This window comes from Polypterus senegalus, unplaced genomic scaffold (genome assembly GCF_016835505.1).
Source record: "Polypterus senegalus isolate Bchr_013 unplaced genomic scaffold, ASM1683550v1 scaffold_3777, whole genome shotgun sequence".
Taxonomy (NCBI): Eukaryota; Metazoa; Chordata; class Cladistia; order Polypteriformes; family Polypteridae; genus Polypterus; species Polypterus senegalus.
In genome coordinates this window covers 545-16885 of record NW_024386546.1, presented here as the reverse complement: position 1 = coordinate 16885, position 16341 = coordinate 545, and the positions used below count along the sequence as shown (strand labels likewise).

The following is a 16341-nucleotide window of genomic DNA, read 5'->3' as shown; positions in this document are numbered from 1 at the left end:
GGATTGACTTGACGGGCTGCTTAAAGACTTCCTTGAGCAGACTCTCACGAGCTTTGCTGCTGTCCTCGCAGTCGATGTCAATGAGGTTCACAAGGGAAAGGAACAAGCTCATTGAATGTGGCAGATCTGGAGCACCAGGAAGTGATTGCCGTTGTTGTCTTTCTAATGGCAGAACTTTCACTTTGAGCGTTTTATTAAAGCTTCTGGTTGCACCCGTAATGTTGTATGTGCCGCTGACATTGAATGTGAAATTAAACTCCTGTCTGATGCCCATTTGCTCACATTCAGACACAAAGTCCTCTGTATCTTGTGCTTTATCGGTCAGATTTATTTGAATAGGTTTCCAGTTACCCCCTTCTAGGTACACTCTAAAGCCAGGATTAGCCCCAACCAAGTTGAAGCAGTAGATAAACTCTGCTGTAGTGTTGACTGGCATGACCAGAGGCGTCTTGCTGTAGAATACAAAGTCAGTTGGCATGCGTTCATAGATCCGCTGTGTGCTCTGGTATTGGCTCTCGGTGCAACTGCCATCCATGGCACCGTCACGGGGCTTAGTGACTAGCCTGCCATCCTTGGTACGACACATCGGTACAAGCTGCTTTTGATGAGCCAGGTCATTGAAGCTTGCTATGGAGGAGTCCCCCTGCAACACACATGAGTTGCCTAAGCTATTTTCCAGCTTGCAGCAGCACATGGGCCAGGTGAATCCCAAGGCTAGACTGGCAAGACTCAGCAGGTACACAAGACAGTGGGTGCAGAATGAACACAGGACAAGCATAGCTGTGTAACTGGGAGTGTGCTAAGCGTGACTTGAGTTTTGTAGCAAGCCATGAGTCATGTGACCATAGGGAGCAACCACTGTTCAAGGGGGTGATGTGCCACTCTTATCGGGTCATATTGGTTCATTCCTGCTTCATGTGGCTGTCCTGTGATGAACATCATAACACATGCGGCTCACCTAACCTCATACAGTACAGGTCCTTCTCAAAAAATTAGCATATTGTGATAAAGTTCATTATTTTCTGTAATGTACTGATAAACATTAGACTTTCATATATTTTAGATTCATTACACACAACTGAAGTAGTTCAAGCCTTTTATTGTTTTAATATTGATGATTTTGGCATACAGCTCATGAAAACCCAAAATTCCTATCTCAAAAAATGAGCATATTTCATCCGACCAATAAAAGAAAAGTGTTTTTAATACAAAACAAAGTCAACCTTCAAATAATTATGTTCAGTTATGCACTCAGTACTTGTTCGGGAATCCTTTTGCAGAAATGACTGCTTCAATGCGGTGTGGCATGGAGGCAATCAGCCTGTGGCACTGCTGAGGTGTTATGGAGGCCCAGGATGCTTCGATAGCGGCCTTAAGCTCATCCAGAGTGTTGGGTCTTGTGTCTCTCAACTTTCTCTTCACAATATCCCATAGATTCTCTATGGGGTTCAGGTCAGGAGAGTTGGCAGGCCAATTGAGCACAGTAATACCATGGTCAGTAAACCATTTACCAGTGGTTTGGCACTGTGAGCAGGTGCCAGGTTGTGCTGAAAAATGAAATCTTCATCTCCATAAAGCTTTTCAGCAGATGGAAGCATGAAGTGCTCCAAAATCTCCTGATAGCTAGCTGCATTGACCCTGCCCTTGATAAAACACAGTGGACCATTTTGGCATTTCCCTCTCCCAAGTCTTCCTCCACACTCTGGCACCTTGATTTCCGAATGACATTCAAAATGTGCTTTCATCCGAATAAAAAAGTACTTTGGAGCACTGAGCAACAGTCCAGTGCTTCTTCTCTGTAGCCCAGGTCAGGCGCTTCTGCCGCTGTTTCTGGTTCAAAAGTGGCTTGACCTGGGGAATGCGGCACCTGTAGCCCATTTCCTGCACACGCCTGTACACGGTGGCTCTGGCTGTTTCTACTCCAGACTCAGTCCACTGCTTCCGCAGGTCCCCCAAGGTCTGGAATCGGTCCTTCTCCACAATCTTCCTCAGGGTCTGGTCACCTCTTCTCTTTGTGCAGCGTTTTCTGCCACACTTTTTCCTTCCCACAGACTTCCCACTGAGGTGCCTTGATACAACACTCTGGGAACAGCCTATTCGTTCAGAAATTTCTTTCTGTGTCTTACCCTCTTGCTTGAGGGTGTCAATGATGGCCTTCTGGACAGCAGTCAGGTCGGTAGTCTTACCCATGATTGCGGTTTTGAGTAATGAACCAGGCTGGGAGTTTTTAAAAGCCTCAGGAATCTTTTGCAGGTGTTTAGAGTTAATTCGTTGATTCAGATGATTAGGTTAATAGCTCATTTAGAGAACCTTTTCATGATATGCTAATTTTTTGAGATAGGAATTTTGGGTTTTCATGAGCTGTATGCCAAAATCATCAATATTAAAACAATAAAAGGCTTGAACTACTTCAGTTGTGTGTAATGAATGTAAAATATATGAAAGTCTAATGTTTATCAGTACATTACAGAAAATAATGAACTTTATCACAATATGCTAATTTTTTGAGAGAAGGACCTGTATCTTCTTGCAGACCTTTTGACAGACTCAGGGGGAGCTCACCCCACTGCCCCAGGTGAGGGTAAGGAGGTAGATTGACTGATCAATTGAGTGAGTTGCCTTCTGGCTCAAATCCTGCTTCACCATTATGGATTGGTATAGTCACTTAAAAGACAATGAAAAGCAAGACTCCCTGGTCCGATGAAACTAAGGTTGAACCCCATTCTAAGCGTAACATCTTGAGGTAACCAGGCACAGTTCATCACCTGTACATCATCATTCCAAGAGTGAATCAAGATGGTGGGAGAATTGCCAGTGTCATGGGCAAACTGAAGGGAGTCTAATACAGGGATACCCTTAATGAAAACCTGCTCAGACCACTCTGGATTTCAGAATGGGAGGAAGGTTCACCTTCCAACAGGACAGTGACGTGAAACACAAAGCAAAGACTGCACAACTCTGTGGCCTGGCAAGAGCCCTGACTTGAAGCCAAATGAACATCTCATGTTCTCATGATGTGTTTGTGTGGTCAGCACATGAACAGGTGCATTGTTTAATGATTGCTCCTGCCTTGCACCCGATGCTTGCTGAGATAGGCTCCAAGTTCCCCCTGGATAAGGAGGTTTAGAAAATGGATGGATATAAAACGTGGGAGAAATTCTACATTTACAGCCAATTCTTCTTATCTAAGAGGTTACACTTCTGAAAAACCCTGTGGATATGGAAACCATGGATACTGAAAGATTGAGCATATGGGAAAAATGGGGATAGGTTCAAGTGGGATGCCGGTTAGGAGGGATGATCAGCAGGGTGAGACAGGTCAAGCATCTGCTCTTGCTTCTGTAGGCTCGGTAATGATCCTTCCACACGTTCACCTAGGGTAAACTTATGACTTTTAATGTCTCTATGGCCAAGTTTGAGTGTTTTCTAGGCACTCCACCAGAGTCTGCAGATGGGCCAATATGAGGAACCTCACCAACGATCCAATCGATAGCAGTGACGCAAGTGTGTACAAAGTCAGCAGACTTCATCAGTGTCAGCTTATGACTCATACTTATGAGAATTCCTTCTTTGTTTGAAAGTTGCCTCAAGTTTCACTTCCTAGCATTGCCAGTGTGCAGTTCCCCCTACATTTGTAATTGAGGACGTGTTTGAGGTCCCCCACATATCCTGAACTGTAACAGTGGACAGAAAATGAATGGATGCTCAGACAGGCTTCTGTAGATGGGTTCACTATGATCAAAGAATGAATGTGAAGCCTCCGCTCCTTTAGCGATCCCTTAAAGCAATAAATATATTGCCACCACTTCATCCCCTTCATGAAAGAACAGGTTAAACAGTTAAAAGCTCACATCTACTCCATCCATTCTTTCATTTTCTACCGCATATCCAGTCTGGCTGCAATCTAAGCAGAGATGCCCAGATGTCCCTTTTTCCAGCTACCTCCTCCTCCCCAAAGCCTCCTGCCCAGGTGTCACAATCCCAGCTAGGAGATCTAATCTCTCCACCGTGTCCCAGGTCTTTCTCAAGGTCTCCTCCCAGTTGGAAACACTCAAACCTCCTCCCAAAGAGAAGTGTGCAGGAGACACTCTAACCAGATCCTCAACTCACAACAACTGGCTCCCATCATTGTGCTCTCAAAGTGCACACAAATCAATTTCTGAACTTCCTCCTTAATAAGATAAAAGCAGAAATAACAAAACGTTTGAGCTTGAGGTTTGGAATTTTTTTTTTTATAATACCAAGTACAACCTCCACAATCAGGTACTGAAATTCTGCTGCCTCGACCATAAAGCGTTTCCAGAAATGACTTCTGAGGTTCTTCTTCCTGACATGTTGATGTGGTGTGGTGCTGTGTAACAACTACTCAAAGATATTTTTAAATCACATTTTTCTCATGTATTGTTTTTTCTTCTGAAATAACTCGCCTACTTGCTGTCACGCGTGGTATCGGCCTCATACAGAAGTACCGATTCTTGCGATATCTCAATGTTAACATAAGGTTAATAAGCCAAATCACCGTTTCCCAACATTTGTAGTGTCATGACCCAGTTTTTCACATGCAGGTCCGATTATGACCCACTGAGAATGAAGCACCAGCTTCCAATTTGGGGGAGTGGGGTGGTCCTCTTTGGTCAATCAAACATGACAGTCAGCACCGGGGATCTGGGGGTTTTGTCCTGCACGATCATCAGGGCATTAGACGAATCAAGCCAGTGTCACACACGCATGACTAGGGGACAGTCAAATGGCCCTTCACATGTGAAACCATGAGAAACAGGGACTTGGAATAAGCCACTAATGCTCTTTTATCCTTTACACCCGCTGGAAAATGCCAGAATAAAAGTCCTGACAGCAAGAAACTACTCCGATCTCCCATGAAGAATACCTTTGTCTCGCTAAGTCAAATCACATCACTTCCGGGTTCCTTCTGATGACTTCAAAACTGTCGCTCTATTTCTGATGTCACTTGCGTCAGTTCATTATTTCCTGTTGTCATTAAGCCCCCTCCACAAAAGCTCTGAGAAACCATACTTTGTTCTCAAATGTGTATGTTTTGTGCTACTTTTGACTGTCCTACCTGGAACTGGAACCCACGACCAGTATATGGGGAGGATCCCCAACTCTTCATCTGTCTTGTGTGCTTTGATTTATTACACAAGATCATCAGACAGGAGGTTGGCGAGATCGTATAGGATCGGCTGTGAACCACCTGCAATGCTGCCGCTGTGAATCGAGAGTGCCGCCACATGGGTAGGGAAACTCTCAGCTAAGACATTCTCCTTGTCTGCCAGTTATAAAAAAAAAATGAAGAGGTTAGTGAAGTGTCTTTCATGAAAAAGTACCAGACACCTTTAGGGTTATTCAGAATTTGAAAGCTTTCACAATAAAACATCCACCAACCATCCATCCATCCATCCATTAAATACAACATGCTCTCCGATTCAAAATCACTTTGAGTGACGCTGGTGATACAAATATACTCTGTTATAGGGAAAGAAAATTTCCTTAGATGTATTTCTGATTAGTATGTAATACATTTCTTTTATACATTTGACATAAACAGAACAATGAAGAGCAACATACAGTGTACAGTTCATAATATAAAATAACAGAATTAAAAGGGATAATAAAATTATACGCAGAATTAAATAAATTATGTTGTGATAATATATATTACTGGTCAATTTTTTTAAAAATCTGAAATGCTCAAATTTAAAATTACATTTATAACCTGCTCACGCTGCCTCCCTGGTGAATAGGACTATTAAGTACTACAAGGATATTGAAGAATGGCTCTAAAAGCAGAACCATGTCCTCAGACCAGTGAAAATCCACTGACACACCAGTCGTCAAACCTCAAATGTAGACATCTACACACAGCAGCAAAATTCGAGATGCCATTGAGGTTTGTGTAACACCAAAGCACTCCAACTTATACAGCAAATGAAAGAAAACCTCTGTGGTGGAAAACTAAGGAGCTAAAAGGGGAAACAGTTGTGTAAGGCGTACAAGAGAAATAACTCCAGCGATACCCAAGGGGTTTATGAGAGCAACGTTAGAAAGGGTACTAGGAAAGGTAAAAGGAAAATACTGTGAAGAAGGTGAAAGATGACCCAGAGAGATTCTTTCAATAGAATATTTAGGTGTGATGATCCAACACAGAGAAACAGGACCAGAGGAGGCCTGATGAGGTTATGGGGGACATGCGACTCAAGACGACACATTTGTTTGATTGTAGATGCTGAACTATAACTAAGAGCAGAGGATCTGTTGACAGTAGAGTGGCGCAGACCAGAGAAAAAACGTACGCTCCGGCAAGAGGCTCGTCAAAGCAGTAAAGCAACTGGTGATTTTCAGACTTGTGTATCGCTATTTGGATGCCTGCCGCTTTATTAACATTACAGCTGAATTCTCTTTTCTTTTTTGTTTGTTTGTTTAGGTTAATTTTACACTTGATCCATACCTTTAAATCAGTGTGTACAGATATCTGTTGTGAATTCATAAATCAGAATTACTGAATACTAACAGTCCCCCATGAGCACATACTGCACTACTTCACAATTATTATGAAATAGCCAGGGTAACATCCCTTGTCTTTGAAATATTAATTTATATATATATATATATATATATATATATATATATATATATATATATATATATATATATATATATATATATATGTGCACAGAATTGTATTAATCTACTGTGGAAAGCAAAAATACTCTTGACAATGAGGTAATAGGGATCATTTTTGTTACATAAATCATAATTGGTATACTAGGTTGATTTTGCCTATAGACCTGATAAGAGGGCGGCATGGTGGCGCAGTGGTAGCGCTGCTGCCTCGCAGTTAGGAGACCCGGGTTCGCCTCCCGGGTCCTCCCTGCGTGGAGTTTGCATGTTCTCTGCGTGGGTTTCCTCTGACAGTCCAAAGACATGCAGGTTAGGTGGACTGGCGATTCTACATTGGCCCTAGTGTGTGCTTGGTGTTTGTGTGTGTCCTGCGGTGGGTTGGATTCCTGCCTTATGCCCTGTGTTGGCTGGGATTGGCTCCCTGTGACCCAGTGTTCGGAATCAGCGGGCTGGAAAATGGATGGATGGATGGACCTGATAAGAACCTTGAGACCGGAGGTTTCGTGTGAAATTGTGTTTAGGTCCCAGGACCCTGTGAACAACAGAGAGGAGCCATGACTACTTCTATGACCTGGGACATCTTTCACATTTTATTTGCTTTGTTTTCTGCTGCTCTACTGTGGTTTATTGGAATATTAACATATGGTTGGTTTATATTATTCACTTAACAATAAACAGAATTTTATTATCATTAGTTTCTAAGTTTGCTGCATTGCTATATTGTAAGTTTCGACATTTTGCAGCCGTGATGTCAGGACGCTGTATACCAAATGCTAGAGACTTTACTGCCTGAAGGCCTGATGCGCCACTTGACCGATGGTACACCACATAATGCCATTTGGTGAAGGGACCGAGATTACAGATCCAGTCCTTAAACAACTTCAGTGCCTGCTCTCGGCGATGACCCTTCTTTAGATTATTGACTCGTTACCAATTCTCGCTTTTGACTTTTAACAGTCATGCGTCTAGCTTTTCTTAACATATGCCTTTTGATTATTAGCAAAGTTTGGAATGAGAACCGATGAGTCAATGGTCTTACAACTCCATCTTAGTGACCATACGTCTTTTGATTATAAAGTCATTAATTCCCCATCCAACTTTAATGGTTTTGGGTCTAGACTTTGGTAACAGTACGTCTTTTGGTTGCTGAATTGTGCCAGTTCTCGTTTTTAAGTTATTTACGGTTAAGTGCTTTGGATTTGATTGATTTTGTGGTATAGACTCGCTGTTGTTTTCTGAACATTCACAAATCTCTCAGTCTGCCTTCATTCTACTTTGCCAACAGACCAGTTAGAAGGATCTGCTCGATGAACAAAAATAAATAAATAAATAAGTAAATAAATAAATAACAGGTAGGTGAGGTAAATGCAGCGGTGCAGACTATCAATTCCAGATTTAACACTGGGCAGAACCAGGACTGGCGAAAGCTGAATGTGAATGGTTTGGTTGCAAAACAAAGGTTGGTCAGACAATTTCAGAATGTTGAGGGAGATGTTTGATTGCCTATGACAACAAGTTCCCAAAACTCTCTTGGTAAAATATGTGATTGGGGTGCACCATTTCAGTGAGAAAATAAACAGTAATCAGGCCGTAGTGGCTGGCTGGCAGGAGTCCCCCACCCCCAGATTCTTATTAAGCCTGCCAACTTGTTTTCATTACGTTGGAACGGCTGCACTGGCACTGTAGTGTGATCCTTCTCAATTTTTAATGCATAGCTATAACAGAGGTCGCTTAAATAGTTAAGTAAAATGGTGTAAACATCCACACAATTCTGATTCAAGGGTCACATCTCTTGGTATTGGACTTAGTACCACATACAAAAAGTGGTGCAAATCTGATCTGAAAGTTTGAGATTTCGTGCGTTTTTTTTGCTGTTCACACTTCACAAAAAACAGATCTGTGTCATTTACGAGTGAAAAATGGAAAGTGAACAATGACAACTGTAGTGCAGCACGAATGTAGCCTAACACAGAGGTCCAGTTCTTCACATTTCTTAACCTGTACTCGATTTGCTCAAGATCTTTTCTTCAGATGTCCTTTATGAACCATGACCCTTTACTCCTAACAAAGTGTTCCTACACTGCATTGTCAACTCAACAAATTTCTACAGATTTTTCTCTTCTGGTCACAAACAGGACTGTTGATCTATCAGGTGTTACCTTGTAAAATTTGCTTGAGGCCACGACTCCTGATACAAAACGCCACTGACATTAATAGGACACACTGTGATTGAAATACTGGCAACCTCCGTTGGCAGCTGAGCAGTTCACCTTACCGAGTGCTCTTCAGTTTCATCGTTATTCAGGGTTGTGTGGCCTTGATATTTCCTTTGTGGTAGAGTAGGGTCATGAAATGTATTACCGAGGTTGGACCACAGAATGGAAATTGTTTTCGTTCTCGGAAAATTGTGCTTCTTGTGTCACCTGCCACGTGTAATGAGTCAAATTGGGCCTCTCAGAGTTCCCTTAATAGACATTGCCAGGAGCAGTCCGAGTTTCCATTCTTTGTTTCACTGTTCATATCATGTTTCTTGGAGATTAGTAGAGATCTCTTACGATCAAGCTCACCATGTTGGAGGTCTTCAAAACTTAAATAAGTTAGCAGTTTACAGAGGCCTTGACTGTGTGAGGACTACCTGAACCAATCTATTCTTTTCGAACTTCTCTGCTTTTGGCTTCTCCCGAATGAACCTTCTGGTGCCGCCGAAGGTCTATGCCCTGGCTGAAGGTCTTTCCGCATTCGGTACACTGATATGGTTTTTCTCCTGTGTGAACTCTCTGGTGGACTTTAAGGTTTGATGCCTTTGTGAAAGTCTTTCCACACTCTGAGCACTGGTATGGTTTTTCTCCCGTGTGGATCCTCTGATGAAGCTTAAGGTGGGATGACTGGCTGAAACACTTTCCACACACATCACAGTGGTACGGTTTTTCTCCTGTGTGAGTCCTCTGGTGATCCCTAAGGCTCACTGAATGGCTGAAGCATTTCCCGCATTCGGTACACTGGTAAGGTTTTTCGCCCGTATGAGTTCTTGTGTGTCGTCGAAGGTCTATAGCTTGGGTAAAACACTTTCCACATTCGGTACACTGGTATGGTCTTTCACCAGTGTGAACTTTTTGATGTTCCCTGAAGTTCCCAGAATGGTTGAAAGTCTTCCCACATTCTGGACACTGATAGACTTTTGCAGTTGAGTGAGTTCTTTGGTGGAGTTTAAGGTGGGCAGCCTCCCTGAAACACTTTCCACACTGAGTGCATTGGAATGGTTTTTCAGGCTCAGTAGGAACCGTCTGGTGTATTGAAAGGGGATGGGATTTACTGAAGGTCTTTGGGTTGTTGTCAGAAGTGTGAGGCTCGCCTAAAGCATGGACCTTCTTCAGCTTTTCCATAATTCCTCTCTGCATTAGCTTAATTCCACCTCTTTCCTTGTCTCCATGCTCACCTCCAGGTCCAAGCTCCTGCCATGATGATGAGGATGGACTACCCTGTATGGCTGCTCCCTGCTCACTTTCATTGACATCATAGTCAGAGAATATTTCCTCACTGGCACAGTCCTTGGTCAGCTTCTGATTTTTAGTACCGGGGAAAAGGTCCACTTCCAGGACCTCCTCTTTAATATTAAATTCCACCTCATTATTACTGCTGGAAGCTGGGTTCAAACTATCATCTGACATCTCGGCAGAGTTCACTTGAGTATCGTCGTCCTTATAGAAACTTGACACCTGCTTAGTGGCTCCACGTTCGGATTTCCAAAAGCTAAGGTCGGGAGCTCTCTCTCCGTTTTCATTGCCCAACTCCAAGAAGCCCAGGCTGGCATGTGCCATTCCCACAATGCTCTCTGGTGTTCCTTTAGAAGAGAAAAACAGAGCAGAGCTTTAACAGGTGTATTCAGTCATGAAAATACTTAAGAGAACTTGTATTAGAAAGTCAGAATTTGGTTGTGTTCAACATTATTGGCACCCTTAATGATAATAATAATAATAATAATTCTTTGCATTTATATAGCACTTTTCTCACTACTCAAGCGCTCAGCAATTGCAGGTTAAGGGCCCAACAGAGCAGAGTCCCTTTATGGCATTTTAAGGGATTCGAACTGAGAACCTTCCTAACCCTTGCATTTCAGGTATAGTGCCTTGAAAAAGTACTCTGACCCCAAAACTATTTTCAGTTTGTTGTCTCAGATTCTAAACTCACAATTTGTTAAACAAAAAGATTATTTTTTTTTACAGCTGATCTACAAACCAGTGTACAAAACCATAATAATCGGTCTCAGTATTTGAGACATTTCTAAATCGAGGTTGATGAGCTAAACATTGACACGCATACATGTCTGACGATCACCTTCCAAGTTCTAAGAAGCCAGACATCCCTGGAAAGGGGGTCTCACTTTGGTACGAGCCAGACTGGAACAAGACTAGAGCCTGCATTTTGTTATACGACGCCACTGTGCGCCATCTTCTTTTTGTTCTCAGTCTTTTTCTTTGAATTAAAAACAGGAGGACCCCGTTGGTGTCCCAACATTTCTTTTGGACCCGATCTTTATTCCCTCCTAGCCAAGTTAAAAAGTAACGTGCACTACGTTGTAAGACTACTTTTAAAAGTAATGAGCAAGCAGACGCATATCTTGCTAAAGTAAAAGTACCTGCATTATGTGGAAGCCGGCCCGACAGGTGGGCACGCTAATGTCACCCAACACACGTTTATTGACACAGTCCATATTTACACAACCCCAAAGTCCCCAAAAGTCCTGGCCACGACACAGTGCCTTCTCTTTCTTCAGGCCGCCTCCTTGCCTCTCCTCCAAGACCTGGTCTTCTCCTCCCGACTCCAGCCATCATATGAAGGGAGGCGGCTCCTTCATATACGCACCCGGATGTGCTCCAGGTGTCCTCCAGTGACCGGCTGTGCACTCCAGGTGTCCCCGATCCTCTTCCCCCCAGCACTTCCGGGTGTGGCAGAAGTGCTGGGGTCCAGGGCTCTTTAGGCACTGGGGCGCACTCTGGCGGTGACCACGGGCCCCTACAGGGTACAGCTTCAAAGCTCTGTACCCGTGGCCTCCGAAGGAACCAGGGTGGTCGCCTCCATGTGGTCTGGGGAGTACGCAAGCCCTCTTCTGGTCTGCCTGGGCGTCCCGGCTGGGTCCCCACCCCAGTCACCTCCAACAGCTATTATTATTCCGAACAGCACTGAGTGCAAATCAAGATGCACACGTTCCCGTATGCCGGTCCTCTTCAGGGCTTAAATGCACAGCCAAGCAAAAAAGAGTTTGCTGCATGCAATCCAGCAACAGAAACCTATAAATAAAGTGCCAATTTAACTAAACGTATTCATAAAACACAAAGAAAATTTTCGAAGGCATCATGCTTACTTGCTGATTCACAGTTGCCAAGGATGGCGTTTAGCTAATTTTTTGTGTAGTTTAAGGAAGTTGGAGCTTTTTGGCAAAGGAGAGCTTCGGAAGATTACTTGAACATGTAAACAGAGATTATTAGGAAACCAAGTTTCTGTCTTAAATGGGTTATTTAATGTATTTGCATGTAAATGCAGTGAATGTGGAATTCCTTCTGAACGCTTTGAAATCACTTCAGTTTTTTTTTTTTTTTGCCCAGCACTTCCCCACGTGTGGGGCTGTACTGTTTGTGATAAGGAATATCTAACATCTCGGATAAAGATACGGGATATTTTATATTAACTTATTCCAGGCTCCCAAAACTGATCAGCTACTACATTGGCAAGGCATGTCCCATCAGAGACCAAATGCGGAACAAAGAAATCTCTCAGTCCAAAAAGTTCACTGAAAATGTAAGCTGGAACAAACCACAACATTTCAGAAAACAGTTATCACACGTGCAGAATAAAAGGCAAAAAACGGAAAAGAGGCCTCGTCTCCGTTTCATTACAGTCTTTGCTGTCTCATGTTAAAGTCGAGTTACTTTCTATACGTGAAGGTTGTGTTATTTCTCAATGGCAAACTTCCATCGGCTTCACTTCGTACATTCAGCGCATTCTGTATGTGTGCTTTGAAACGGTTTGCCCTCCATGCCTTACCAACCAACTGCAAGTCGGATCATAAACTGAACTCATCTGTAGTTAGAGGGGCAAGAAATAATTAGAATATTCCATTTATAATTTAGCTTGTGGGGGTTTAGAATAAAACCGACCATTGACTGTGCACAAATATACAGAAAACATTTTAACATAACTAAGAAAATACTTCAATAAATTTAACATAAGCTAACTCACGAATGGCACTTACATTAATAATTATTTACATTTACTAGGGGGCTTCAATCGCCAACCCCCTGCCTGCGCTACACACCAGCCACTTCGCATCTCTGAATTTCCCTTTCACTAAACAAGAAATCTTTTATTTCTCGCGGATAGGCCTCTTCATTGGGAGGCAACACGAATTAGACGATCTACAAGACTCCGACTTCAAGTTTACAGCCAAACAATATCTACAGACTTTTCATATCACCTATGTCCATATATTCAATCTCTTTTTGCTGTTCCGTTATTTCACCGAGTAATAATTTACGTTTGTTAGCGCTCACGTGATCTTTACCATCATTTTTATAAGAGCGGAGAACACATGAGCCTGACAACAGCATTCACACGAATGACAAATGACCGTACCGTGTGCGTGGTTGTAAGTGTTTGAGAGGAAAAGTTTGCAAAAAGTTTGGAGTTTGCAAAAAGTCTGATCTCGTTGGACTTGAAATTATCCCCGAGAATGTCTCATCGCAACATTTCATTTTATAATTGAAAGATCGGAGCACTTCACATAGTGAATGGGGAGCCACTTCAACCACCACCAGTGTGTAGCATGGATGATGTGACGGCAGCCATTTTTTGCACCAGTACGCTGTTAGGTGGGGGAGAGCCAGAGGGGATAATTAGGGGGCCCAGAATGACTAGGCTGAGGTGGGCGATTTAGCCAGGCTAGGAGCATATACCCTGTACTTTATGAAGGAAACCCAGGGATGTTTATTGACAATACAGAGTCAGGTCCTCGCTTTGGAATGTCACCTGAAGGATGGCGCCACTTCTGCAGCACAGTGTCACATCAGAATCCAAATTCAAACTACAGGGTAAGCACCACTCATCACCCCACCATCCCAATCCAAGGACTGGCCGGCTCCGAACATGTTTGGCTTTAGGTGACTGACCTGTTCTGGAGTGCACGTGACATGGCTGCTCACTACAATCCTTTAATTAAAGAAATAAGGAGCAAAACTCAGAAAAAGCAATCACATAATTATCACCCAAAAACTGTTGAAATAATACTCTTATTAAACCTTTTATCTAAGAACAGCAATTTTTATTTGTCAGCAATATGCTAGTTTTTACCTCTGGAACAATCACGTGGGAAAATATTGTTTGCAATACTACTAACAACAATAATACATTTTACTTATTTAGCACCTTTCCTATGCTCAAAGTGCTTCACAGAAATTCAGAATGAACAATAGGGTATATACAACATTGGATACAAATAACAGCTGCCTAAAACACAAAATGAACATAAATACAGGAAATATAAAGCTTTGAAACAGAATAACGGACCAGAATAAAAAAAATACTAAAACCAACACAAGATACTACGAGAAAACCCTGAATACCAGAATTTACGATACACCTGTGAGCACCTGGACAGACAGAAAGGGTAAACTGAAACAAAGGGTCGGAATGGCAGGATCTGTCAAACGCCTTCCTAAACAATTGACTTTGAAGGTGTTTTAATGGATTGGATCAGTTGATGTCATTCATTTGGGGAGGTCGCTCCAAAGACCCTATACTGCTTGAAGGCGCGGGCACAACGAGATGGTCAGAATCGGTTATAAACTTGTTTTTTGAAAAGCAGACAACTTTATAGGCAGCTTATTAATCTGGTAGGGTCATAACAGGATACTGATTTTCATGAAAGACGATATATGTTTTTAAAAAGAGTAAATAGGAAGCTGCTTTCCGAGGCTCCCGGTGCGTGACCACGCCCACTGTTTCCGATTGGTCGAGCATACCACCCTAGCCAATAGCGCTCCGCGGCGTCTTGGCACACCAGCCTCCCGTATTTACTAATATGGGGTGAACTCATTTGACGCTCGGGCCGCAAGCCAAAGTCAGGTCCCCCGCCGGTCACTGCTATGTGTTCGTTTACGAAGTCCTCAATTCGCAAACTCATTTCTAAGCATTTTTTGTGGAGTTCGCTTTCCAGTGAAATACGCCACCGATCTTGTTTAAGTTTGCAAACGCTCCGTAGGCTTTTACACTTGTTCCTACAAACACTTTGCCACGTCTTTGCGGACAGCAGGAGAGTGCAAAGGCGCTATATAAATAAGTGGTATTCCTAACTTGAACTATCTTTTATTTAAAAAAAGATGCTCAATTTTAAACGTTTCTATGCTGTACTAAACTAGCCATGATGGGCACATCCCCTAATTTGCTTGCTTGCTTGCTTGCATGCACGTCCCCCCCCCACCCCGATTCCCGTAATTCGCAAACATAAACGCACCTTTCCTCCTTCTGCTCCTTACACTCACTTCTGCTTTTTTATGGCTGCTGAACGCCACCGATCTCTTAGGGTCCTGATCAGCCAAACTCCAGTTCGAGTCCGTTCGAATGGATCCCAATAGCTCCGGGTCCGCTTTGCGTTTGTCTCGCTGACCGATCCAGTCGCCCGCTTTCCTCGACGCCCACTGCAGCCGGGCAGGCCCGTCTTCGGCTCCAACAGCCCCGGCATCCCTGCTTGGGTTAAACGGCGTATCACCGCTGCCGCTGGCGGAGGGCGATCGAGTGAAACGCCGGTCCTTCCAGCTGACGTGTCCCAGTTCTCCCCCGAGTGTCTCGAGCTGCTGTTTGAAGCGCTCGATCTCCTTCTCGTACCTGGATATTCTGGACGTGTAATCGGTGCACAGCTTCTTGACAAAGGCTTCGGACTCAGCCATCACAATCTCCACCGCCGACATGACGGCCTCCTCCGTGATGAGAGCCACGTAGTAATCGAAGGCGCCCTCCTCGTGCTTGAGCTCTTCGCTCTCCTCCTCCCGACTTTTCACTCCGTTCCGCAGCTCTTCGAGTTTGTGCAGGACGCTGCGGGAGGTCGCCTTGGCGGTCGGTTCGATGCGGGAGGCGAGCAGCTCTTTTAACAGGCGCCACGAATCTTCCGCGTCCATCTCCGACAGCGCCGACGAGGGTTAGCAGCCTGGGTCGTTGTCTAATTATGGTGAGCAGCGAAAAGCTGCTTGTTGCGCTCGTAAAAGGAAAAAAGACGCGCACTGTGCTTGGAGCGAACCTCTCGGGTTTACTTTGTAACGCCGAGCGGCGACCACTACCGGGTCTTCTTTGTCCTTCAGTGGCACAGCAAGATGGTCTGCTCAGATTTATTGCTTCCATCTACTGGTTGGAGGTTTAAATAGCTCTGTCTGTGCAACATCATTAACGGAATATTTAGGAATTTAACTTGGTAGCTTTGGAGCTGCTTAAAACAGAACACCGCATCACATCCAAATAACATAAACAGCATATATTATAAAGTGCAGAAGAGTACAAATATAAAGGAGACGTGCAAATGATGACACAGGAAAGTTCGAGAGGGTGCAGTGTGTATGCACAAGCACACATAAAGGTGTACATGTAGTGTAAAAACACACTCGCACCTTCATATACTGTTTGAAAACACGGTAATTAAAGTGTGGAAGACAGGCTAGG

General features: G+C 43.6%; 1 protein-coding gene across 2 annotated transcripts; it reads right to left on the bottom strand.

Moving 5' to 3' along the window:
• Positions 1-4259: 4259 nt before the first annotated feature.
• On the bottom strand, positions 4260-15993 carry LOC120522750 (zinc finger protein 436-like). Of its 2 annotated transcripts, XR_005632516.1 has the most exons (3): positions 15146-15993; positions 8799-10480; positions 4260-5287 (listed from the first exon to the last, which is right to left on the bottom strand). XR_005632516.1 is itself a non-coding variant. In XM_039743480.1 (2 exons), exons 1-2 carry the CDS (start codon positions 15804-15806, stop codon positions 9285-9287), a joined length of 1857 nt encoding a protein of 618 aa, XP_039599414.1. In that variant the 5' UTR covers positions 15807-15993; the 3' UTR covers positions 8502-9284. The 2 variants fall into 2 exon arrangements, 1 of the variants encoding a protein (XP_039599414.1); XM_039743480.1 differs by lacking the exon at positions 4260-5287 and having other exon boundaries at positions 8502-10480.
• Between the last annotated feature and the right edge of the window lie 348 nt (positions 15994-16341).

Coding starts and splice junctions, on each gene's coding strand:
- LOC120522750 (XM_039743480.1), bottom strand. CDS start 15,806: ATGGACGCGGAAGATTCGTGGCGCCTGTTAAAAGAGCTGCTCGCCTCC. Junction 10,481..15,145: donor AAGGAGCAGAAGGAGGAAAG/GTGCGTTTATGT, acceptor TCTCTTCTAAAG/GAACACCAGAGAGCATTGTG.